We start from the raw sequence: 27233 nt of genomic DNA, 5'->3' as shown, positions 1-27233 counted from the left end.
AACAATGTTCTCTAAACGTTAAATCTCCAAAAATTTGAGTAAATTGTTTAAAATTTGATTTTAAGCAAAGCTTTTGGGTTTTATTTAGTTTTGTTATGTGCCTATAGATCACACTCGCCAATCTTCTCTGCCACAACACTTAGATTCAGAAAGATCACTGAAAGATTTTTGGACTGCCAACCAAGATGTTTTGCCAACGCTCTCAAAAATTGCTGGAAAACACGCTTTCTTGTACTCAATATCAGCAGAAGTGGAAAAAAGCTTCTCCGACTACAAGCGTATTTTATCAGTAGACCGCAGTAGAATTAAATATACTACGCTTGAGATGCTTAATTTCCTTTATTTCAATCTAAATCGTAAAGATTTTTAATTGGAACGTTCAAAAAAGTATGTTTTGTTACCGCATATGCTTGAAAAGACCGCATATTTTAGCTCTTATACGTGTAAAAAGAAATCGGGTATTTAGGAAAAATTACCGCATAAAACCGGTGTCCCTGTTAAGGGGATGCTCGGGTTGAAAATGCTAAATTTATTCTTCGAACAATGAGCAAAACAAATTCGGTTCAAAGTCATGCAAGATAACCTTGTAACTTTAATTATGTCTTCGAGTTGTAAGATCCAGTTTGAACTAATTTACCGTAAAATACCAACAGTATTGACCGAGTATGGCTGAATTTGGCTGGAAACGAAATTCTTCCGAGGGTTGATGCAATTTAGCTTTGTTTTTATTCAATTCTTTTGAAAATTAATTAAAAGGGTTGAAGATTTATCGAGCTACTGCAAAGAACTTTTCTAACTGGGTTTTCATAAAATTTTAGCAACAAAAGCTAAAACTCAGTATTTCACGCCGCAAAACTTTAAGAGGGATTATCAAATGCCCATGAAATTTTCTCTACGATACAAACTATCAGTCAACTAGTAACCAACTAATTTGTTTATTCTTCTGACATCTTTTTATCTTATCTCCGTCAAACAACGAAAATACTTTCACTGAAGAGGATTATACTTAAATATTCGTTATAATTGAACCGTGGTTCAATACCTTTGTATTTCTTAGGCCGACGATTTCACATGTCAAGTTTGCTCGATCAAACACAAAATAATACCTTCACAGAATCGGGTTACATTCAAATATTCTCTAAAATCGAACTTTGGGTTCATATAAAGCTTGAAATTTCTTAGGCTGATGATTTGACATGTTAAATTTGGTTATTTTTTCTACTTGCGTGGCGATAGTTGTCTGCAACTTCGCGGTCCACGAGACGCCCCAATTTCCGTCCAGCTATCAGGTGACTATCATCTTTTGAATACTATAAATAACCTATTAGCCTTCCAGTTTATATTAAATCCTAGTTTTTTCTTTGAAAAAGAATGAGCACCAGAAACGGAACATCAATAATAACGCTAGAAAATTGAAGAAGTCAGCCGATATCTTTTTCTACAGTTTTCGAAAAAAAAACAATTATCAAAAAATATCAAAAATTGAACATTAAAAATCCCGTTGGGAATGATTAAAAAAACGTACATGTTTCTTAGTACCATTGAACGTAAAAATAAATAGTCGGTCGTCTAAAAACTTTGTGAGTCGCACAAAATTTGCAACTCCAAAATTTAATTCAACAGTCATGAATTGCACTTGTTTTGGACAAAAATTTTTTGATGTAATTGACATCAAAAAATTGTGGCGTGATAAAAAGTGGTGTGATGAAAAGAACTGTTCCAAAAATATAAAATAGGCATGCTCGACATATATACTCAAATTGGCTAATTGGAAAACAGTTTTTGTAAAAAAACAGACTAAAAAACCCGTAATTTTTTTTTTAATTTCACAAAAATTTTCAATTTTTTTGCAGTTTTTTCAAGTTTTTGAAAATTTTGGTTCTCAAAAATGCGCTAAAAACTCCAGAAACTAGCTTTGCTCGAGTAAGACAAAATTTTCATGGCCTAAATAAGCTATTTTAAGCCTGCACGCTAAAAGGGTTTAAAGTAAATTATAACTTGACCCATTCCAATAATTGTTTGTGGTACTTGATTTGGCGTGGAAAACAAAAAAAGAAAGAAACTGAAACACACCCGAAAACAATGTTCCTCCACATTTTTCAAATGGTCGGAACAATAAAAAATTATTGTTTGCTCTTCATTAAAACTATTCAAAGCATACACTTCCACGGCTGATACAAATTTTCAACAGCAAAATATAATTTTCATAATTGTATGCTTTGAATAGTTTTACTGAAGAGCAAACAATAATTCGTTATGGCTCCATATGACCATTTGAAAAATGCGGAGGAGCTTTCTTTTCGGGTGTGTTTTAGTTTGATATTTGTTCTGAATTCATCACAATATAGGTTTATATAACACAGAGTCAATAAAAATATTGTTGATATGAGTTATGAAAAATGAGTTATGAAAAAAATTGTTGCAAAAATTATAATACATAGCTAATAAAAAATTGTAAAGTTTAGTCAATGCTTTTACATCATGTTTGTCGAAGATAAAAAAAGTGGTGGCCAATTGAAACTAAATTAAATTTGCTGGTAAGTTTTACTATGGATCCGTGAAATTTTGACGTGCTATAGTTGTTTTGAAGGAATTGTGTATGGTATCAGTCTTACGCATTAGTTTCAAACAGGTGCTCAGTGTCGAGAAGAACTTGTACTTTTTTCTTTTTCACAGAAATGATTTTTTAAGAGTGGGAGTTTGAGAATGAATTTCTGATCTAACTCTTCTCGGAGCTTTTTTTTACGGCTCATCAATCAAGTCGCCCTTCTCTCACAAAGTAAAAGACAGTCAAAAAGTCACAGAAATTATGAATACTGTTCAAAATTTTCAAACTGTTTTCTTATTGTTTTTTCTTAAACTAGGTGAAAGGATATGTTGAGCTTCCATATGCGGAGTTGAAAGAGGACTTCCAGTTCTGGGTTTTGTCCAATGACACTTTCCAGGGCTCCAGGCTGGAATGGTACAATGGACTTGACATAGTCATCGACCAGCCCCAGAGCGGTGAGTGTTGTTCGTTATGAATCAGAATTGTCGGAAATCTGAAAGTCCAGAAGCCCTGAAGTTTTGAAGCTTTGAAGCCATAAAATTGTTTCTATTATGGCTCCTCCTAAAAGGTCAGAACATTTAAATTTTGTTAGGCAATTTTAGTGATAAACTTGAACATTGCAAGAAAATAAATTTGTTATAGTTATTGTTTCGACCATTGAAAATGGGGAGGAACTTTGTATTCGGGTGTATCAGTTTTTTTTCCGCGCAAAAAAAATCAGGTTCCACAAATAATCATCGGACTGGATTGAGGGATATATCATATTAAAGCCCTTTCAGTCGTGATTTGAACGACATTAGAAAACTTTGAAATAGGTTTAAAATTTTTGATTTTTGGTCTAATTTCGAGCTAATAAGGTGACCGTATATGCTCATAATAGCTTATTTAAGCTTAACTTCAGCCGGAAAATCTTAGTTTTATTCAAATAAAGGTAATTTTTGGAGCTTTTAACGCAATTTTATTAACCAAAAACTCGAAAATTAAAAAAAAATTGCAAAAAATTGAAAAAGTTTTGAAATTTTTAATTTTTTTAAGTTTTTTTTTCGTTTTTCTCATGATTTTTTGTTCAAGAACAGTTTTTCAATTGATCTATTTTATTATGATTCTCAATTATGCCTAAATTTTATTTGTATAGATTTTTTTATAACAACATGAAGAAAAATTCATAACTTTTTTTTTGTATTTTTTAAGACTGGTCGGAACATTCTGTGCTACTTGCCCAGTAACCGGCTATCCTCGTTTAAAATTTAAATTTTGCAGGGTCCTTCGGAACAACCTACCAGGTGTCATACACAACCCTGACTAAGAATGGAAACACGGTGCGCAGCTGTTTCGAAGTCTACGGCAGCAACCACTACCCGGTCAAAGCGAACTCAGTGCTGCCTGACCTGGAAGGGTTCACCTATGGGGGTACTGTGGTCAAAGATGGCCTCCAGGTGGACATGATGTTCATGAAGGAGCAGAAGGGTGGCAAAGAGAACTCGTACAAGTTCTACTACACCATGGACCGTAAGTTTAATGCAAATAGTTTGTGTGCTTGAGTCGACAGTTCGTAGCATTTTCAGAGGGCAACAAACCGAACCGAGCGACGAGACTTTTAACAGCACAGCAAGCTTATTGTAATTGGCGATTTTAAAGCGATGCAATTCATGCAAAGATTTTCGCAATGGCTTCGGGGTGCATTAGAAAAAAGAACCAGCGAATGATAAGTACGTTTAGCACTAAATTTTAATTGAATACCCAAATTTATATGTATGGTTAATTATTACGATAAGGTGAACGCTAGCAGCGCATTGGCAGCTAGCAGCGCTTAAATTAGACGGGTGTCACTTCAATCGGTTCATATAACTTTTTCATTTCATCTCTCGGAACTACACTTACTACTTTCAAAATTCCACAAAATCTCAAATAGCAACTTGTCCATGAAAGTGAAGCGAAACATTTATTTTGAAGCGCCATAAAACATCACGTATAAATGCAGCTGACGATCGAAATCAAGACCCTAGAAAGCAGCTATTACCATCATTGGAAACAAAATAAACAAGACTGCTCGTATCAGGGCGAAGCCCTGAATGTTCCGACTGCCTTTTAACGTTTAAGGAGCAGTAATAACCTATAAAAATAAAATGTAATAAAATAAAATGAAAAAAATTTTTTCTTAAATTTGAAATTTTTTTAAACGAAAATCATGCCCCCACACGCAATATTAAGTACAAAACGATAGATTTCGCTCCTTGTAACAAATCAATTATGGCAAATAAGCTTCTTCCAACCAATTTGGAACGATTTCTAAGACGGATTAAATCTCCGCTTACGCGTTAGTAGCGCGAAATGTATCGCGCGTTAATTGTCCCAAATTGGCCAAATTGGCAATCTTTAAACCCCAATAACTTTACGAAAAATGATCACAGGTGAAATATCTTTTCAAATTTAAGCTCAGGACAACAACACCTTTTGAATGATATCAAAAAATTCCGTCAAAAATGGCTAGTTAAAAAGTCAAAACTTGTCTGAAGAAAAAAAAACCCACCCCGAGCACAAATATTTCGTTACTTTCGTATCAAAAGTCGGAACAATAATATGCCGGAGAAAATGGTCACGATAATATTTTACAAGAGGACGTCAATAGTAATTATGTTCATGTTTAATTAGAAAAAGCCAAAATGAGCACTTCTTGGGGTAAAATTTTGGTTAAAAATTTCAGAAAAAAGTGCATCGTTTTAATTCTGGAAAATTCTAAGCAAATTTGCTTTTCGTTTTTGTATAAATTTAACCCAATTTGAGAAAAACGCGTTTGAATTTTCAAATTTTGTCCGTTTTTCCCGATAACTTAAATCAGCACTGTATCAAAGATCAAATTTGTAAAATAATTGATGCGTACAAAAATAATACGACCGATTAGCTAGCCTCAATTCAATTTGAAAGATTTTGTTGCGAGGGACACTTCGCCACGCATGAATAGTTCGCGTTACGTTTTCAGCATTATGGATAAAAATTTAAAAGCGCGCATAACTTAGCCTAGAGCATGGCCAAGTTTGCAATTTTTAAACTCCCAGAACTTTCCAAAAAAGATCGAAAGTAAAATACTTTTTTTTACATTTGATTTTAGCTAGTCAATATCTTCAATGGGGTAAAATAAAGTTTGTTGAAAACCATTGTTTCGATCGCCGAAGGTTGATTGAATAAAAAATTCACATTAAGCTAAAATGTTCCGTTTTCCTAAAAGCAGAACTAAAGGGGTTGGTATCTGTGCGGGTAAACTGATGACAGGATTATTACAGGATCATAGAATGAAGAAAAACAAAAAACAATGTTTTGGATCATGAGACTTGTGAAAAACTTGCCCCTTCTATAGATTAAGGTTGTTTAAATAAAATCATGCGATGAATACTACGTGTAGAACAAATGTTGTAGTATGCAGAGGAAAGTTATTAATTCTTTGGACTGATGACATTCCATGGAAACGTATTTTTAACCATTTTTATGTGTTTTCATGAAATCCATAGATTGGGATGGGGCAAATCTTGTCAGCCAGTTAAAAACCGTAATCTTATAAAGTGAAAAAAGCTATTACGAATGTGGTTGAAATATTCATACCATTTCGAGACAACCTGAGTTGAAAATTTCAAAGGCGCTGTGGGAGGAGGGCATTTACCTATAAACCATTAGAATGATTTAATGTATCCCAAAAGTGGAGACAAAAAAATTTGCAGCAATTTCGACGATTGGAATAATTTCCATTATTCAAAAGCTTGTCCGGTTTGTGAGGAAAAAACAAAGCGTTTCCGAAACCAAGCTTGCTCTAATTACTACTGTATAAAAGGCTGATACGGTCGCAAATTATCAAAAATGCTTTTTTGTATTTAGTTTTACAGAAAAAATTTTTAAATGTTCGCTCCCTTAATGCTCGCATTAAAAAATTTTCAATGCTCTCTCATTTTTGAAACATTTTTGTGAAAATTGGCAGTATATATATTTTCGATGACAAGACGGAAAATAGAAGTCTTAAAAGAGCGTCGAAAAAAACTGCCATGCAACCTGCATGCTGAATTAGAGCATTTATGAAATGAGCCGATTCTTTTATTTCAGAGAACAAAGTGGCTGTACCTGTGTCGTACGAGTTCCTCGGATACGACAAGCTTCTCGGATCCCACTACGACAAATATGAGATCGTCTACAGTGTCTACACCTCCGAGGAAATCTCAGTGGCTGTGTTCGACATCGGAACTATCGTTGATGAGTCCACCTGTGGAGACTTCCCTGGACCCGGTGGGTAGTGTAATTTCAATTTCTATACCGTAAAATAGTAATTTAGTAAAGACACATACGAACCACATATTAAATAACGCGTAATGATATGTTCACCAAATTCACGTTTTCACGCTTAAGAACACGTTTTTGACAATTTTCATTGAATTTGATCGAATGTACTTCAAAAAGTTGAGCTCAAAAAAAGTTGTAAATGTAACTTGAAATTCCTGCAACAATAGGCGCGTCCTCGGTCGAGCACCAGATAATGCTCAACCCGATGCACGACTTACTGCGAACCAGCCGATATGAAGACGCCCACGCTCAATTTGCATCCGCCTTTGGCAAACAGTACGATAACGAGTTTGAGAAACGAAGAGCAGGGATTAATTACATGAAGAACTTGAGACTGATTCACTCTAGGAACAGACAGGGGAAGAAGTACAAGTTGGCGGTCAACTTCATGGCCGATATGGACCAGGATGACAGGAAGGTCTACTTGGGTCTGCGGAAGAAGAACGACAGAAGTAAACTTTCATTTTACATTTCAACAGGGACAGAATAAAGGTTCTTCCACCAGTCATCAATGTAAAGGGGAATGATGTAATTTGGTTCTAAAATTGAATTTTACATAATTAGATTGGAATTTTTTACCTGAAGAGCTAAATAAGTTTGGGCCGAATTATATAAGGTAGGGGGTTGGGGGTTTGGGGTTGGACTGAGGGAGTGGAGTAGAGTTTGGTTTGTTTCTCCTTCAACTGTTATTTTTTATCACAAGTGTTGAAAGTATATGCATTAACTACACTAAGAGTATTCACTAAACACTTATTTTTTTAATGCTAATGATTTTTCTTCAGTGGTTTTTTGTCTACGCTAGTATATTTAAAGGAAGCTATTTAGATGCACGAGAAAATCCCTTACTAATTTTTGTATTCCATCGTGAAATTGTAACTTCTAACATAAATCATACTTCCTCTGAAAATAATGTGGCAAACTCAAAATTGCATGTAAATGTTTAAATAACTGTTGAATTGTTTGATTTTAATTTGGGTGCTTATCTTAGGAAAACCAACGGGACTGAAGGTGGGCCCCAAAGATTTCACTAAACAGCAGATGGACTCTGTCCCAGAATACCTTGACTGGAGACTAGCGGGAGCAGTGACCCAAGTCAAAGACCAGGTACATAATAGCAAACAGAGCCAATTTATTAATCAATTGGGCGATATATAAAAAATTATCACCCAATCGTTCATTACGAACGAGGCCAAACAGAGTAATTTGTGAATTGTAAGCGAATTCCGCAACAAGGACGATTTTTTTATTCTTCTTTTGCTTTTTCATTCTCACTGATCGTTCCCACGAAACTTTATCATGTTTGAAGACTCTCAGAGAACTAAAAACACCAAATTGTATCTATCCAATGCACAGTTTGGCCTCGTAAAGTAAGTTGACTTCAAAAAACTGCTAATCCTACAAGTCCATGAATGGAGTCTATCAAAAAAGTAAATCGAGCTTGTATCGAAAATGACTAATCATGCATAGCACATACTTTGTTTCGAAAACCGTTAAAGTAGCATTTTGTTGAACTAAATTAGGTTTAAAACAACTTTTCATCATTATGCAGACTGCTGGTAAGGTATGAAAAATTTTCATCAGGCAAATCATACGTCGCAACACATATGTTGCTATGTATGGAATATATTTTTCATGGCTACATTTTTTCCCTGAAAAAACTGAAAATTGACTTTAATATGCGAAAATGATTTCGAAAACATATCCTCAATACACGATACGCTTTTCTTGGTTTTCGATTTTTTGTACCATGCAAGTCATGCGTCGCAACACTTATGGTGCTATGTATGAGAATTAATTTTCTTGGAAAAGCCCCGTTATTAAAAAAAAACAACCAAAACAATATCAATTTTTATGCTATTTCTTGTTGTCAAAATTTTCAGTTATTTCAAAAATCTTGAAACAATGAGATGAAAAAACTTAAATGAAAAAAAGTCATTTTTTTGTTTCGAAATCTTCCAATAAAACAAAAACTGAGAGGAAAAATTATTTAGCCAGCATCGGATTGACAGAACCTACGCAATCAAATCAACGGATTGACAGAACCTAGAGAAGATAAAAAAGGTTACTTAAGTTGATGAGTTCTTCAGTTAATTTTCTTCAGCTAAATCAAGGTGTGTTGGGATGATTTCGGCAACATTTTGCCCAGTGTGCCGAGATACACTGACTACGCGTTCAAGGCATTCTCATCCGCTAAAGTGTTTGGAGTAAAATAGTACAAGATTAAGCACAGTGACGTTGTATTATGATCGGTGGGATGAAACTTTATTCAGTTGCGACGCGATCTTTTGCAGAGGCACGCAAGACACTTTTCAAACTGCAGCGTTGATAGGGACCTTGCCTAGGTTAGGTGGGCAACATTTTTGAAGCATTCTGTAGAACAAAAGAAATCAATTCTTTCAATCATATCAAAGACAGATAGGATCAAAACCTGAAGCACTTTGGAATTCTTGAGGAATGAAAAATTTTAAAAGGACTTTGGTTAAAGTTTGTCCTATTTGCGTGCGGTCCTTGAATTTAACCGCAACAGAGTTTGGAAAACGTTTGTTGCAAAAAACGGGATTTTTTTTCAAACTTGGAAAAAATCTGGAAGCTCATCAAAAATTTTTTAGTTTAATATTTTCTATACGTTGCGCCACATTTTTTCCATTGTAATGGTAAGCATTTTTTCAAATAAAATTAAGATTTTCAGAAACCCCCACAAAATGTCTACCTTATTTGGAATCAGTTTCTTTGTAGTTGAAAAAACAGAAATAAGTTTTCATGTTTTTAATTTTCCCTAACGCCTGAAGTAAAATACTTTTTTGCTATTCTAATTACTCATAATTTTGACCAATCAACGCCTTTAATTAATAGTTGAATAATTTCTGGGCTGATTGTTTCCCCGCATTTTCGATGCGATAAATTGAAATCGGAAAAACAAGTTTAAGAGATAGCCCAAGATGGCAGTAAAGAGCCCCCATAACTTTACAATCCAGGACCACCAGTTTTTGATGTTGAGAACAGAATTCAGATTTTTTCAAATAGTATAATCAAGACTGCTCGTATATCAGGAAAAACCTTGAACGCTCCGACTGCCCCTTAACTGTTCTCGAACAGCTTTTATTGAAAAAAAAATTGGTTAACTATAATTTGTGTACCGCCAAAAACAAATAAAAGTGCTATTATCTGAGTAGAGTTAATATGACCAATTATCTTTGAACTCAAGTCGATTTGAAACGATTAAGAGGCCATGCATGAATAATTCGCGTATTGAAACTATCTAAGAAGTGCTCGAGCAGCGATGCTGTTCGCATTTTAGTCTAGTGCAAGCATACTGTTTTGGCATAATCCGAATATTTCCGTGTCCATACCCATAAGCTGCCAAATTTTGTAAAATCGGTCTGAATTTTAGAAAAAAAATCAATCCTATGCATATATATTTCTCTTTTTCTTCGAAAGTTGGAACAAAAAGACTGCTCGAATTAGGGTAAAAATTGCCATGTTCCGACTTCATTTGAAGTTCCAATTCGCATCTGACTCTTCTTTGGATAAGTGTTCAATCTGAAATAGGATTGATAAATAAACCCCCAAATGCTATATAAATTACAAAGTGTAAGATTTTGCACATCTTGAAGTAGACCAAACAGCATGTCTCATATCAATTTAGAGCAATTTCTAAGACGGGTGAAACCTCAGCTGACGCAAAAAAAAACATCGCGCGTCAATTATCCCAAAGTGCCTACAATGCCAACCTTTAAAGCCCCATAACTGTACAAAAGCAAACATACGTGAAATATCATTTCAGGTTTCAGCTCGAGCCAACAATACTTTTCGAATGATATTGGGAATAATTTAGACAATTCCGTCAGAAAATGGATAGTTAAAAAATCCAAGTTTGATTAAAAACCACCCCGAGCACAATTACTCCGTCACTCTTGTCGAAATTCGGAAGCGAAATAGTTGAGAAATTAAATTCAAAACCGAGAGTGATATGAGAAACAAAATCCATCCAAAACGCAAATATTGCGTCATCGACACACTTTTTGTCCCTAACATCTTTCACATAAAATGCCCTAACAAATGTGGGCAAAATATGTGAGCGGTTTAACGTGCCAGATTCATATTCCATCAGTTTTTTTTCAAAACCATAGCGACAAGAAGTCGATTGCGTATACAAAACTCGGAAAACCATATACATGGACACAGGTGGTAGATTTTGATCACAAAGAATATTCTTACAAAAAAAGATTTTGTCATTAGCATGCCCGAACTGAAAAAAATGGTTTCCGATCAATTTAAATTGATTTTAAATAAATCTAAACCGATTAAAAATGTACATTTGAGGAACGGAAATGAATTTAAGTTGTTTTAAGTTTTTTCTTGAAAATTATCGATCAATTTGAGTAGCTAAAATTTAAATTGTTTTGGATGGAATCTCCTATTCACAGAAATTCATTTGCATCAAGTTAAATTCCACTTAAATGCATTTTAAAAGACCCCTGAGCAGATCGATTTAAGTGTCTGTTTGATTTATATTAAATCTGTTTAAGCAAAAATCTATGTAACGCATCAAGAAACTGGTCAATATAAATCAAATTTTGAGCTCAAATATACGCAATTGAATAACAGAAAGAACCTGCGTAACGAATCAAGAAAGGTTCAAAACAAGTCAGATTTTGAGCTCAAAAGATTTCAATGAAGTTATAGAAAATATTCAACGTAAGTTAGATTTTTAGCAAACTCGTAAATAGAAAATCAAAACAATGGTTGATATAACTCTTGTTTTGATTTTCAAAACTATATATAAATCAAAACTATAAATCAAAACTATATATAAGATGGCAACTTAATTCATTCCAAACAGGAAAAATTTTGAGTTTTCAAAATTATTTGGCCGTTTTATTATGCTACCGAACACCATTGATGTCAATTGATAAATATTGGCAAAAAATAAATGCACCACAAACTCGAAACTGCTGAAAATGAAAAAACAAAAAAACAAAAAAGTGATTTAATTCGAGTTATATCCATTTTAATTTAAATGTTTCAAAAAACTCAACAATCGTTGGATATGATTTGATTTGAAATTGATTTAAATCATTTTTTTAGGTAGGATTAAAAAACAATTTAAATCAATTTTAAAGTGATACTAATTAATCATAATCTTTTTATTATATTTCCAAAATTTTTTCATGCTAAAATCAATCTCAATTCATTCAATCTTCGTACTTTTTATCCTTATTCATTTTTGTCAGTTGTTGATAATAAAACAAGGCAAACCCTGCAAACATAATCTGAATTATTGAAATTTTCAATAGTGATTTGCTTGTTTTCTTCAACTACTTTTTTAGGCAATTTTGAGGGCAAACCCTTGGACCACAGTAAAATTGTTTTGTTTTAGAACTCTCTTTGACGACAAAAAAGTGCTCTTCTCAAAACTGAATTTCAAATTCCGCAGTAGATTATTTAGAAACTTGAAACTCTTTAGGGTTAAGCAAAACGGACAAATTTCTGTTCAAACTTTTTTAACGGCTCCAAACAATAGTTTCAACGCAATAGTTTCAACACAATTAATTGAGCTTTTTAAGGTTCTTAAATAATTTAACAGCGCAATTGAAAACAGTGCGTAATGCTTTCTGTCGTCCAAAAATGTTAATTGCAGAGTATTATTCCACTTTCTGAATTTGTTTTTCAGGTTTTTTTTCTGAGGTAATTTCATAGATCATGCTTTATTGATTAATATTTTTGTATTAAAAGTATAGAAAAATGGGGCTTCAATGGATATTGGAGCGAATTATTTTATCCAGGAGAAAACACGTAAAACTCACATAAAACACGTTGAAAGCAAGGTAGCCCAATATCAGTATAAAGCCTTGAAATTTCCGACTGCCATTTAACTGGTCTATTTGGTCAATTGGTCGAATAACCTAAGTAAATTAAAAGTAAAAATATAAGTCTTAGGCTGATAATATCACAATTTGAGTCAATTGCGTATACAAAACTCGGAAAACCATATACATGCCCACAGGTGGTAGATTTTGATCACAAAGAATATTCTTACAAAAAATGATTTTGTCATTAGCAAGCCCGAACTGAAAAAAATGGTTTCCGATCAATTTAAATTGATTTTAAATAAATCTAAACCGATTAAAAATGTACATTTGAGGAACGGAAATGAATTTAAATTGTTTTAAGTTTTTTCTTGAAAATTATCGATCAATATGAGTAGCTAAAATTTAAATTGTTTTGGATGGAATCTCCTATTCACAGAAATTCATTTGCATCAAGTTAAACTCCACTTAAATCCATTTTAAAGACCCCTGAGCAGATATTTTTAAGTGTCTGTTTGATTTATATTAAATCTGTTTAAGCAAAAATCTATGTAACGCATCAAGAAACTGGTCAATATAAATCAAATTTTGAGCTCAAATATACGCAATTGAATAACAGAAAGAACCTGCGTAACGAATCAAGAAAGGTTCAAAAAAAGTCAGATTTTGAGCTCAAAAGACTTCAATGAAGTTATAGAAAATATTCGACGTAAGTTAGATTTTGAGCAAACTCGTAAATAAAAAATCAAAACAATGGTTGATATAACTCAGATGGCAACTTAATTCATTCCAAACAGGAAAATTTTTGAGTTTTCAAAATTATTTGGCCGTCTTATTTTGCTACCGAACACCATTGATGTCAACTGGTAAATATTGGCAAAAAATAAATGCACCACAAACTCGAAACTGCTGAAAATGAAAAAACAAATAAACAAAAAAGTGATTTAATTCGAGTTATATCCATTTTAATTTAAATGTTTCAAAAAACTCAACAATCGTTGGATATGATTCAATTTGAAATTGATTTAAATCGTTTTTTTAGGTAGGGTCGAATAACCTAAGTAGGGTCGAATAACAGTTTTTAATTGGTCGAATAACCTAAGTAAATTAAAAGTAAAAATATGAGTCTTAGGCTGATAATATCACAATTTGAGTTGTATATGGAAACAATAAAACCAATTCGCTGCCTCAATTCAATTAGGAACGGTGTTGTAGCGCGGGACAATAATTTGACACGTGTAAAGTATAAATTGAATAGTTTAGTCTGAATCTTTCAAGGATACACTAGTGGTGTGCATATCCATCTGGAACCATGCAGACAAAGAGATCGATCCCCGAATACCAAAATTTTGTAAAAATGGTCTTAATAAATAAAAACAAACACGAGCAACTGGTTTCGAAGGCCAGAAAAAACTTGGTGGTAAATTTAAAAAAAGGTTGGTTGTTCTGATTTTCGAAGACTTACAGAATATTTGAAGATATTTTTTTCTCCGGGCAAATTTCAACTTTTTAAAAAGCCGTTCCTTGCGAAGTTTTTTATAGCCTCCAAATTTAATTGTTGTATTGAGCTCAAACTTAAAAGTATTTTTGTAAGGTTTTTAGGGGTTGCAAGATTGGCAATATGGTCAATTTGGGAGCATTAAAGCGCGATACGCTGTTAACGTGTAAGCGGAGGTTTGATCTATTTAAGAAACCATTCCAAAGACTCTTTGCACGCAATTTTGTAGGCGACAATGTTTTAAAAAGCGTTAGAGACAATGATGCAGAAAACATAAATATCCTGGAACGCTGTTTTCAACCCAAAGTGTGGATAAATTTCAATTTAAAGTCTTCATATCGGTCAAGGTCAAATGTCCAGAGAGGTTGTTTTGAAAATTTGAGAAGTTTTACATCAACTTTTTTAAATTATAATTTTTAACACAAAAGTTTGAACCCTTGCTTGCAAACTAAGGTTGTAAAAATAAAGCTAAAACTCAACAATTCATAAAATTGCACTTTAGAAGATATGGACGGTTTTACGAATCTTTATAAAATTCTAAAAACCTATAAAAAATCAACAAAAGACCCAAATTTTGAATTTTGTACGCTTTTTGTAATTCAAGAGAATTGGAAATATTTATTAGAATTTTTAAAAAGTTCTAAGAACAAAAATCATACAAAACCTTTTAGATTCCGCAAAAAAAAAAACTAAAACTGACTGAATTAAAAAAAACCCAAGCATAAACATTCTGTTATCTTCGAAAATCGGGACAAGAGCACGACCAGATAGCTCTGGTAACCGCAGAAGCACGTATCAAGACGCATACTCAGTTCAGTATCAATATGCGTTCTAAGAAAACAAGTTCATTGAAAAAAGAAGTTGCTTGGAACGAACACTGATTGCCACGGAAATGGTGACCAGGCTCAATCCACTCTGTAAATTTATTTTTTAAACGCAACGCCAACAACTCTATGGACGTAAAATATGAGCAATTATTTTTTAGGAGACAATGTTTTACAAAGCGTTAGGGACAATGAAACAAGAAACATAACAATCCTATAAGTTTTTTAAATTCAAAGTGGTTTCAATTTGAACTTAAGGCCTTCTTTTAGGTCAGTTTCAAAAGTTCAGAGAAGTTGTCTTGTAAAGTTTTTATCTTGAAAATTTGAGAGTTTTTACATCGATTACATTTTCAAATTAAAATTTTTAATACACAAGTTTGAGCTTTTTGTTGCATACTATGGGTTTTTAGGGTTGTAAAAACAAACGTAACCATTCATAAAGTTGTACTAGAGAAGATATGAGCAGCGGTTTTACGAATCCTACAAAAAAAAATTTTAAATCAACAATAAACCTAAATTTCGAATTTCGTACCCGAGGGTGTATGCTTATGGAAGGTGTTGCATAAGCTTATGATTCCCATACCACATTTCACTTTTCAGAATCTTGTAAATCAGGAGATTTGGAAATCTTTAATAGTCATTTAAAAAGTTCCAGAAACAAAAATTACTCAAAAAAAATTGGATTTAACACTTTCTACCCGTGTTTGCTTGCTAACTGGGGTGAAGTGTAGGGTTACGATTTATCTTCTACAATTTTTAATGCAATTTTTCGTTATTGCATGGTAACGTGGATGTAGTTTAGAAATCCAATTTTCATTGCTAATCTGGACTTTCTGAAGCTTGTAACTTTCCGAGAAATTTTCAAAAAAGTCAAGAAATACTTTAAAGTTCAAATTTTTTTTAGCAGTGGTTGAATGCAAGCGTGGGTGTAGTTTTGAATTGTGATTTTAGTTCCAAAACTTTTTTTGACAACTCTTAGTTTAAAAGAAATGCAAAATTTTTTAAAGCGTAGGGTTCTAAAAGCATAGGAAATATTCGGAAACTGATTCACTCTTTGACAAGAGTTGATACTATTCAAAATTTTAATGCTTGAAATATCTGCTTAGAAAATAGTTAGATTTTCATAAAACATTTTTTTGGAAATAAGTCAAAATTTTATGCCTGGAAGAGCCTGCTTAGAATTTAACTTAATCGAACCAGTTAGCTCTATGACACAATTTGAAATGATTCACAGTTACATCGCGTCGCTCGAGTAAGTTGCTTGAAAAAAAAATTAAATTTTTGCAAGCCAAGTTGTTCTATGAAACATGTTGAAAGTTTCTTCCATTGAATAACTTATTCGAAAATCCGTCAATTGAATAGCGTGCCCGTGCCTTGAATACTTTGAATTTTTTGCAAGCCATTTCTGCATTGAAATGACAGGAAAATTCTGAGTTTCAATGTTTCAATAATTTGCTAAAGAAAAACTTTTCAGGAATCTGTTTACTCTTAAAAAAGCTGTTTACTCTTTTCAGGAATCTGTTTTACTCTTGATTAGCCTGCTTAAAAAAATCCTTAATTTTTTGCGAACCATTTCAAAAAACTTTAGCATATTTTACATATTCATTGCTTGAATAGCTTGCTGAGAGAAAAACATTTTTTGTTAATGAAAAAAATATTGACTTTAAAGTGTGAAACATGGATTTTTTCTTCGCTTGATTGTTTGCGTCTAAAAAAAACTATTGCGAATCAGTTTAATTTGTTGAACTTTTTTTCAAATAGCGTGTCTGAAATCACTTCAATGGAGACGCTCCTGCTAGTTTCAATTAATTTGAGGCAAAGTGAGGTTACGAATCGTTACAAGCCATAAATTATAAATGTACTTTCGGATTTTTTGAAAATATATTATATATTCAAATTTTATATGATTTTTGAAAATTTCATCACATGTTTTCGAACACTTTGAAAAACCGAAAAACAAGTTTAAGTACAATCTAAAAGCAGAAAACTTTGTCTTGACATGCAGTCTTGTTTGGACTGAATTAATGCGATAATGCTGACATACAGAAGCGAAAAAAGCAGAGCAAAAAAGGAGTCTTTAAAAAAGAGTGTGAATGAAAATCAATGTCATGAAATATGATGAAATAAATAAATAGTACTTGTAGAAATAGTTTTTTGTAGAAAAATCGTTAGCCAACGTTTTTACAGATTTTTGACCATGTATGAGTTAAACTTTTTCGTGACATATTAGTTCGTGAGAACAAAATTTCTTCTGCTTGTTCGATCAGTTTTGGACTAATATTCAGACTGCGTGACAAAATCCATGCATACTCGTCCTTATAAATATAACTCGAAATTTCCCCTATATAACAAGAATGAAGTAGCACATACTCGTCCCGTTTAAGATCGAGCACTCGTATAACTCGTAAGTCGTAGGAATCGTCGAATTTCAACGTAAAGTTCTGCATATCATTGATATCGTCTGTTACTAGATTTCCGAAATGGAAATACCTTGGCACAAATGGATGTATTCCAGTGAGCAGGAACTGGATCTTTTCACCTGTAATTAGTTTGAATTTCAATTGCTTTCGGATCAAACATAAGCAGATTTTTTTGCTCTTTTCCAGTCCCTCCCTATTTATTTTTTTGATGAAACGATTTTCCTAAACGATGGTAAACAAGAAAAAAGCCTATTTTTAATATATAGCAAAACCTTGGATGGAGAGGAACGTCACGACTTCTTTCGTTTTTGAAACATACGAGACTCAAGGTTAGGATAAAGGCCGCATTTGTTTTGAGAGGAAGTAGCAAAATACATAAGATATTCAACTCAACCCTCATAATCTTTGATGTCTTGAAAAGTCTTGGTTAAACTTTTAAAAAGTTCTGGCTGTTTTGGCAAGTTCTTGCCAAAGAATCAAGAAGATATCATAGATTCTTCAAGAAATCTTGATGAAAAACAAAGATCATTACGAGGCCAAACTATGCACTGGATAGACGTACAATTTTGTGTCTGTATGTTCCTGGATTCCAGAGACAAGCCTTTAAACATGTTAAAATTTTGTTGGAAAAATGAAAAAATTAGAGAACAAAAGAAGAACAAAGGGAGCGTCCTTGTTGTGGAATCCGCTTACAATTCACAAAAGGCACTGTTTGGCCTCGTAATGATAGCAAAGAGTTTCTTGAAAGAATTTTGACAATTTCCAAAGCAGATGGGCATAATTTCACATTCAAGATTTTCCCAAGATTTCAAAAACTTTTCGGCCTACTTATTGAAATTTAATCTACGCTTTTCAGAAAAAATCTCCGGAAATCTCGGCTTTAAAAACAAAATTGTAAAAAACAAATAATTTCAAATTGGGCATACCATTACTATAACAGGTTCAAATAATCAATGAGTTAAGCTCATTACAAATTATGAGCTTGAATAACAATCACCATAGTAAATATGAAACCACCCGCATCCAGTTTCAAGCGTTAATAATCAATTATAATATGATTTTAGTACCACTTTTACAAAAATTTTGGAAAAATTGATTTTAATCAATTAATAATCGATTATAATCTTTTTTTTTGAAATCAAATGTAATCAATTATAGTTCATTATAATCGATTATAGTCGTTTATTTTATCCGAATTTCTAATTCGTTTGTTTTGCAGAAAAATCTATTATAATTAATAATAGTTGATTATAAACCCTTTAGTTTGCTTATTTTGTCTTCGACCTTGCACATAGGTTGCTTATTGTTTATGCTTTTCGTAGACGTCAAATCAATTCAAATTTATAACGTTATTGTTTCTTTTCGTCTTGATTATAGTTGTTTCATGATGCAAATCTTAGGTTTTATTACCACCAAAGTATCAGCACACTGCTTTAGTTTCATGAGATATATAGAAGAGTTATATTTCACCTATCGCGGGATTCTTTCAACTAACATGAAGGGATATCTATGAAACTTTTGTTTTGTGGTAAAACTTTGTGTTCAGGTGAACCAAAGAGTGACGTCATGACATCTCACTTTTAAAGATTTTTGACAAAAAATGGATTATAATCTATTATAATAGATTATATTTGAATAGAAAAATATATAAGAGATTATAGGAGATTAAAATGGATTATAAGAGATTTTCGGAAAATTTATAATCAATAATAATTGTTTATAATTTATTATAATGTCACGAAAAAGGTTATCATTTTAAACAGCGAGATCTGATGGCTTTTTTTCTCTGACAACTGATCCGCAGTCAGGGTTTGATTTGGGGGAGGGGTAGGGGGGTTTGGGTAGCTGACACTTCCTTTTTTTCAGGGATTAGACACCTTGCCAACTCAAATGGTCTCCCTTTGGCACTATTTTAAGACATTCATTTTTGGCTGACCGACCCTAAAATATTTGCAAAGGCGCCAAAGGATTTTAATTTTTGCAAAGGCCCCAAAGGATACTAATTTTTGCAAAGGCGTCAAAGGGGAGCGCGCGCCAAAAAAACATTCAATTTTTTGTCAAATATTTCCAGAAACTGCCTACAAAAGCCATTTTTGCCCATATTTTTGGACATTTGCCAGAGACGCAGAAAATTTGGTCAAAATAAGGTTCTTACAGTGATTTATGAAAAAAGATCAAACATTTTTCAAGAAAATCCCCCCTCGAGATTTTCCTAGATCCACCTCTATCCGCAATACCACAGACATATTTTCAAATTTGATGCTCTAGGACAGCTCGGAAAATCAATTTGGGCAACCAATCGAAGTCATTTTTTCAACTCCACTCCGTGCAATACACAAATCAGGCTAATTTTCAGAGCCCTTCTACGTCACCGCAAAAACTCTATTTGCTAAAAAAATTTGCGCCGGAAGTTTAAGAAAGCAAGCCATATTAAAACTATTTTTCTTTGTCACCATCAAAACAATTGAGCATGATGGCGACAAAATAGCTTCCGAAAACTTTAAGCTGATCGGCCTAAAGTATAAATCGTGAAAGCGAGCCAAAAGGAGGCTCTTTGTATGATGGGTGGGGAGTTCTCTTTCTTCAAGAAATCCGCTCCTGATATAGTTTAAGAGTAAGGTCAATTGGATATTACCTTGAGGAGTTTCAAGGCTACTGATTTCGAACTTGGCGCATCTCAGAAAATTTTCTCGTGGAAATGGTGTGCGTTTGATTTCGTACCAAGTGCCCAAAAGGTCGCTCAGCTCCACTGAGATCTTAGAAAAGTTTTCTGCAGCCAGACAAGTGATGTCCCTTCTGGCATCCAATTTTGAGATGATTAAACTCATGAACACAGCAATGATGCAAACTCTAAAATCCATTGAAGCAATCGAAGGATATGCGAACACGCGAGTCTCAAGGTCAAAAGATGACTGCAATGTTTACGGAGGTGTAACGAAGAACAAATTAACTCTTTTTGGATGATTGGAGCGTTTAATTCCAGGACTACATTAAATTATGACATTCTAAAAATAAATGTCCAATTTGAGCCAATCTTGAGTACAAAACTGTTAAATTATTCGTAGTCAATTCCAAGATACAAAAAAGTCACTGTTAAACATTATACTTGAAAATCTTGACAACTCTTAGAATGCTTTATGGCGCTCTTCGATACTTGCAATTGCAAAAAAAAATAGTTGAAATTATCAAACAGAACAAGAGTACGCAAAAACAAGAGTACACAAAACTGATTCAGTTTTAGCTTTCGGACATTTTGCAGTTTCAAATTTTAGCCAATTTTTTTTGATAATTCTTCCTTTTTGTAAAAAAAAAATGGGTGGTAAAACTAACGAAGAGATATTTATAAAAAAAACTAGTACCGCAAAATATATCAAAAGTAGCTCAACAAGTTTTAGAAAGTATAATTTCTCCACGTTTGTGTAAATATTTTTACTTTGTGGTCGAAAAGTTTTTTTTAACCAATTTAATGCCAAATGTTGATTTAAAATTGTTTGAATGTTTTGCGCATAACTTTATTTGGTATTTTTGGCTTAACTTTTGATTGACTAAAAAACCGAAATCACCCTTTTCTAAGGGTAAATATTTTGTCCGATTTTCGAAAATAAAATTTCGCCATATGACTTCGCCAATTTGAAATTATTTCACCAACTAAAAATGCAAAAACTCCTAAATAGTTGTTGTGTTTATCATTTTTTTTTGTCTCACGTTAACCTTTATTGAAAAATACGCAGTTAAATTTCCCAATTTAGTTTTTGTTGGGTTAATTTAAATCAGCACTGTATTCAGTTATAGTACAAGTTCAGAGCAGGTTCAAACTATCTGGACAAAACGAATGAAACTAGAAAAAAAAAGAATTTTCTCGAATTGGATCGAATTTATACAAAACTTGACAATTACAAACTGTTGATTGAAACTTGCTAAAATTTTTTTTGCCGTAATACACAACAAAACGACCAACAAAACGGTTTTTTCAGTCCATCAAAAATTACACCAAAAGTATTGGTTCAATTGCCGACAAAATTATATCATGTAGCTAACAAAGCTTAAGAAGCGTATAAATTTCTCAATTTTGCTTAGATAATTCTTTTTTTTTTTCACGTTGGGTAGCCACCAAAAGTAGTTTCTACTTAAATAAATACCATTTCTGTACTTCAAAACAAATCTTAACTGTTTGCGCCAATTTTGAAGGTTAAGCCCCGCTTAACTTTTGTTGTATTACATCAGAAGCTCTTTATTAAATAACGTTAGCAGCAATTGAATTAGGACTTTTCGCGTAATGTTCAATTGACTAAGTAAAGCCAAACATAGTACAGTGCTGATTTAAATTAACCGGACAAAACGAGCTAAACTTGAAATTTAAAACGCGCTTTTCTCAAATTGGGTTCAGTTTAGGTGAAAACTTATGAGACAAAACTTGCTTAAAATTTTAGCAGAATCAATATGGTGTAATTTGTTTTGCGAAATTCGGGCCCAAAAATTTACCCCAAAAATGGGTCATTTTGGTTTTTCTTAGTGCATCAAAAATTACGCTGAAAATACCCGGTCGATCTCAGACATAATTATACCAAAGTGAGCCCCTTACGTAGCCTAACAAACTTTAAGAAGGGTATATTCTCCAAAACATTGTATAAGTTCATTTATTTTTGTTTGATAGACAAAAAAGGTCGTTTTTACTATATAAAACAGCAACTTTTTATTTAAAATCAATTTTTAAACGATTTGCATTTTTTTTTGGAGAATATACACTTCTTAAAGTTTGTTAGGCTATGTAAGGGGCTCACTTTGGTATAATTATGTCTGAGATCGACTGGGTATTTTTGGCGTAATTTTTGATTAACTAAAAAAGTCAAAATGACCCATTTTTGGGGTAAAATGTTGGGCCCGAACTTCGCAAAACAAATTACACCATATTAATTCTGCTAAAACTTTAAGCAAGTTTTGTCTTCATAAGTTTTCACCTAAACTCAACCCAATTTGAGAAAAACTAGTTTTAACTTTCAAGTTTTATTCTTAAGTTTTATTCTTTAAGTTCAAGTTTTATTCTTTAAGTCTGAATAATTCAAATCAGCACTGCAGTTCAAATCATCTGTTTTTTGTTTCTATAAGCAGCTTTTCAGGGCTAAGACAATATTTAATTTCCTGAAAAATAAAAACTAAGCAAATCTTAGTCGAAGTGAACAGATACTCTTCACTCGAAATTTGTCTAAAATCAAAATTTTCAAACTTGTTCGGATGTTTCGATAATTTAATTCGCGAAGGAAAGGGCTTCGTTTTGATGTATCAATCGACATCACATGACGTTTATTTGTGATTCCTGATTTCGTGTGAAAACAATAACTAAAAACACTGAGTACAAAGCTCTTATCTACTTGAAGTGATTATAGCATGCCACAAACCATGTTTCTTGTTTGCCTGATTTGAAGGCTTTCTGTGGCTCGTGCTGGAGCTTCGGCACCACTGGAACTCTGGAGGGCGCTTACTTCCTCAAGTACGGACACCTGGTGCGACTGTCTCAGCAGAACCTTATGGACTGCAGCTGGGAGCAGGGCAACAACGGCTGCGACGGAGGAGAGGACTGGAGGTCATACGAGTATATACAAAGCCAGGTATATGTATTTGAAGATGTCTTTAGCACCCCTTCCCCCCACTCCAATGGAAAAAGAGGGGAACTTCATTGCTAAGTTCAATATGCGTACGCTATGTTTTCTTCCCCTTCTAGCCTAAGAATTTATATTGGAAAAAAAATTGTGTTCACTTAGTTTGATTGATATTATATTTGATAGATGTGATTTGGCAGTTCAACGAATAACCTTGTTCTTTGATTAAAACACAACCTTGTTAAACTACTGGTTACATCGTAACTTTGAAGTTTAAGTAAGGAGGGGAGAAATGAGCGTATGAAAAAAGCTGATAGATTAACAGTTGGGGTAGACGCATTAGAGCAAATATACTCAAGAAAAAATCGAGTTTTTTTTAAAGGAAGTTTTTCCTTTAAAAAAACTCATTTTTTTCTTGAGTATATTTGCTCTAATGCGTCTACCCCAACTGTTAATCTATCGGCTTTTTTCCTCCGCTCATTTATCCCCTCCTCACTTAAACTTCAAAGTTACGATGTAACCAGTAGTTTAACAAGGTTGGAAAATTTGGCATCCTTCCACCCATTGGGAAAATTTGGCAGCCAGAATTCAGAAGGGGCGGTCGCCCTACCCTTCCCCCTACCCCCGTCGGCACGCCGCTACTGGACCACGAGGTAAAAATAGGGCGTAAACTTGATAGCGAATGCGGCCAAATCAAGAAGAACGCTTCCTTAATCTAGAGCTTCCTTATCCTAAATTAGTGGCGAGCGCAGAAGTTCTTCAGGAGGGGCGGTTTTTCGAAAAAAAGAAAGTTTTGTCGTTATTTTTTTAGGTCGATCAATTTGATTTTCCAAAGTCTCTGAAAATACTATAAGGACCCTGTTTTGCTCAATTTTTTTGCAATAAACAGGCTATAAATTACGTAGCATTTTTAAAATTAATTTGACCAAAAAACTGCGTTTTTTCACCGCGCGATCCCCTTAACTTTATTTAGATCCCCCTCAAATAATACTTCAAGTTTTTTTGATGTTGCACACCTCGTAAATTTATACCAAAAGGGACACCCATTGGGAAAATTTGGCAGCCAGAATTGAGATGGGTGCGATCGCCCTGCCCCTCCCCCCTACCTCCGTCGGCACGCCGCTACTGGACCACGAGGTAAAAAGAGGGCGTAAACTTGATAGCGAATGCACCCAAATCAAGAACGCTTCCTTAACCTAGAGCTTTATCCTTAATCAATAGCAAAATCATAGTGGCAAAGTCTCGACTATAGGATGAGCAATTTTCAAAATAATTTCCTAATTCTCCAAGCAAATGGCAACATGAGTTTAATTCTAAAGCGTATTGTTTGTCAGAAAACTGTCAGGTTGAAAACCAGAGAGGCGCAAAACTTTACAACTCAAGTGGACTACTCAATTTTTGAACGCATTTTTACACAATATTTAGTTTGGTGCTACCAGGGTCGATGTCCTCGACTTATGTTTTGACTTTTGAAAGTCGACCGAGTGCAGTTTTGCGACTGAAATTACGCGGTCGAGAAGCACTTTTAAGTCAACCGGAAAGTCGAAACATACGTCGAGCACAGTCTAAACATACCCAACTTCGGTCGAGAAAAACGAAACATAGGTCCAGCACACTTTAAACATACCTGATTTTGGCCAGAAAAGTCGAAACATAGGTCGAGAACAATCGAAACATAGATCGAAATCGGTCCCAAGATAGACCGAGCATAAATTGATTTTTTTCAAAATTCAATTTTTTAAACTTAATTTTGAAGTACTAATTGGGCAAAAAACAATCTGCTCATAAGAGATCTCCGTCAGAAAGTTGGTGCACTTTTTCTAGGTTCACTCTTATGTCTTACAGGAGAGTGCACCATCGCAATCAGCAAAAACCAATTAAGGAGATTTGCTTACCGCAAAAACTAAAAATCTGTGAGGGAACCCTTCAATTTTTTGAGATTTAATGGCTCCTGTAGCAAGGAAAAGTACCTTCTTTGAAATCTCCTCAATTACGAGTTTTTATATCAACTATTTTTGTCCAGATTTGTTCAGAAAACAAAAACAAAATGGAGAAATAGTTTCTAAAGATTTATTTTCGATGCGAAAATTTTGCATTTTACTGATTCTTATAATTTGTTTTCATTTGATGATTTGTCAAACATCATCCCAAAAACATAACTGAAATGCGTAAATTATATTTTTTGTCATAGTCCTCGTCTTATTTGATAGTCAAGTAAGTCGAGAGAGTCGAAACATAGGTCGAACACAGTTGAAACATAGGTTGAGCACAGTTAAAACATAGGTCCAGCACAGTCGAAACATAGGTTGAGCACAGTCAAAACATAAGTCGAGCGCAACCAAAGTTTCAAAAATTAGTTTTTTTTACGTTGGAGTTATTTTAAGGTGGAGTTATACATTCATTCATACATACATACATACATACACACATACAAACATGCACAAATACATAGATACGTACATTCATGCATACATACATACATACATACATACATACATACATACATACATACATACATACATACATACATACATACATACATACATACATACATACATACATACATACATACATACATACATACATACATACATACATACATACATACATACATACATACATACATACATACATACATACATACATACATACATACATACATACATACATACATACATACATACATACATACATACATACATACATACATACATACATACATACATACATACATACATACATACATACATACATACATACATACATACATACATACATACATACATACATACATACATACATACATACATACATACATACATACATACATACATACATACATACATACATACATACATACATACATACATACATACATACATATATACATACATACATACATACATACATACATACATACATACATACATACATACATACATACATACATACATACATACATACATACATACATACATACATAGATACATATATGCATACATCTGAGTGAGCTCGAGACTAATTTGATTTGGATCGAACAAATTGTGGAAATAACTTTGTGTGTCAAGGAAGTCAAGACAGTTGAAAACATACCCATTTTTGGTCAATAAAGTCGAAACATTCATGCGGGGTCGAGCAAAAAAAATTTATAAAAAAAGACGGTCGAGACAGTCGAGAAGGTCGAAACATATGGAAGTTTGGTTGAGAAAGTCGAAACACTTTTGAACTGGTTCGAACTTTTTACCGAACCGAACTTTTTACCGGACTGAACTTTTACTTTGAAAAAATCCCGCACAGATCGCCGGAATGAAAAAAAAATCGTTTTAAACTATTAAATGAGGTTTCTGGTCTGCAGTGAGAGGACAACATCAAAAAGACAGCCTGCATTTTGTAATGTGGATTGCATGTTTAAAAATGCATTTTAGATGGGAGGCTTGATGACCGAGGATGACTATGGACAATATCTTGGACAGAATGGAAAATGTCACTTCAACTCATCCGAGAACATCATCAACATCGGTAAAATGCGCTCATGCTTGCAAATGTTCTCAGGATGTGTTGAAAAGTTTTGAAATTAAACTAACTTATCCGCGTTTTTGTCCTCGACATAAATCCTCCGTCTTATCCTTCGCTTTAATTTTGGTTTTAGAATTGTTATAGCTTCCAGAAATTTTTTAAAATTTGAAAAAGATTCAGCTTGTTTTATTTAGACAGTTATGCTTTTGTCACTGGTAAACAGGAAAAAACTGTCAAAACGGCCTTGAATATCCACGGACCACTCTCAGTAGGTATCGATGCCTCCCTCGACTCCTTCTCCTTCTACAGCCACGGAATCTACGATGACCCAGAGTGCAAGAACGCACTGGACGATCTGGACCACTCAGTATTGCTGGTCGGATATGGAAACCTGGGTGACACGTCCTACTGGCTCGTGAAGAACTCCTGGTCTACCTACTGGGGCAACCTGGGTTACGTAACATTCGCGACGGAGGGCAATGTCTGTGGCGTTATGACTCAGCCGAGTTACGTAACTCTGGCGAACAGCGCGAAGAAATTCCAAGGAGAAAAAGAGGTCTAAAAGAACTTTAAAGTCGGGCACATATAATCGATAAAGTGTGTAAATGGATAAGGGTTGTTTATTTTCACTGGAACTTGTTGTCGAAAGTGAAAACAGAAATCATATATAATTTAGCAAAAACATTATTTCAATACA

The 27233-nt window shown here is 33.6% G+C and overlaps 1 protein-coding gene and 1 long non-coding RNA gene across 2 annotated transcripts; one reads left to right on the top strand and one right to left on the bottom strand.

Moving 5' to 3' along the window:
* Nucleotides 1–988: 988 nt before the first annotated feature.
* LOC134843664 (cathepsin L-like) lies at nucleotides 989–27233 on the top strand. Its single transcript, XM_063859867.1, has 9 exons — nucleotides 989–1289; nucleotides 2865–3003; nucleotides 3809–4057; nucleotides 6638–6817; nucleotides 7039–7323; nucleotides 7860–7975; nucleotides 22847–23029; nucleotides 26446–26539; nucleotides 26731–27233. Exons 1-9 carry the CDS (start codon nucleotides 1197–1199, stop codon nucleotides 27096–27098), a joined length of 1707 nt encoding a protein of 568 aa, XP_063715937.1. The 5' UTR covers nucleotides 989–1196; the 3' UTR covers nucleotides 27099–27233.
* On the bottom strand, nucleotides 17094–20330 carry LOC134856940 (uncharacterized). Its single transcript, XR_010164868.1, has 2 exons — nucleotides 20059–20330; nucleotides 17094–17542 (listed from the first exon to the last, which is right to left on the bottom strand). It is a non-coding gene; the product is annotated as an uncharacterized LOC134856940 (long non-coding RNA).

Source organism: Symsagittifera roscoffensis, chromosome 1 (genome assembly GCF_963678635.1).
Source record: "Symsagittifera roscoffensis chromosome 1, txSymRosc1.1, whole genome shotgun sequence".
Taxonomy (NCBI): Eukaryota; Metazoa; Xenacoelomorpha; order Acoela; family Convolutidae; genus Symsagittifera; species Symsagittifera roscoffensis.
Note: the sequence above shows the minus strand (reverse complement) of the source record. Positions and strands in the feature narration are given on the sequence as shown.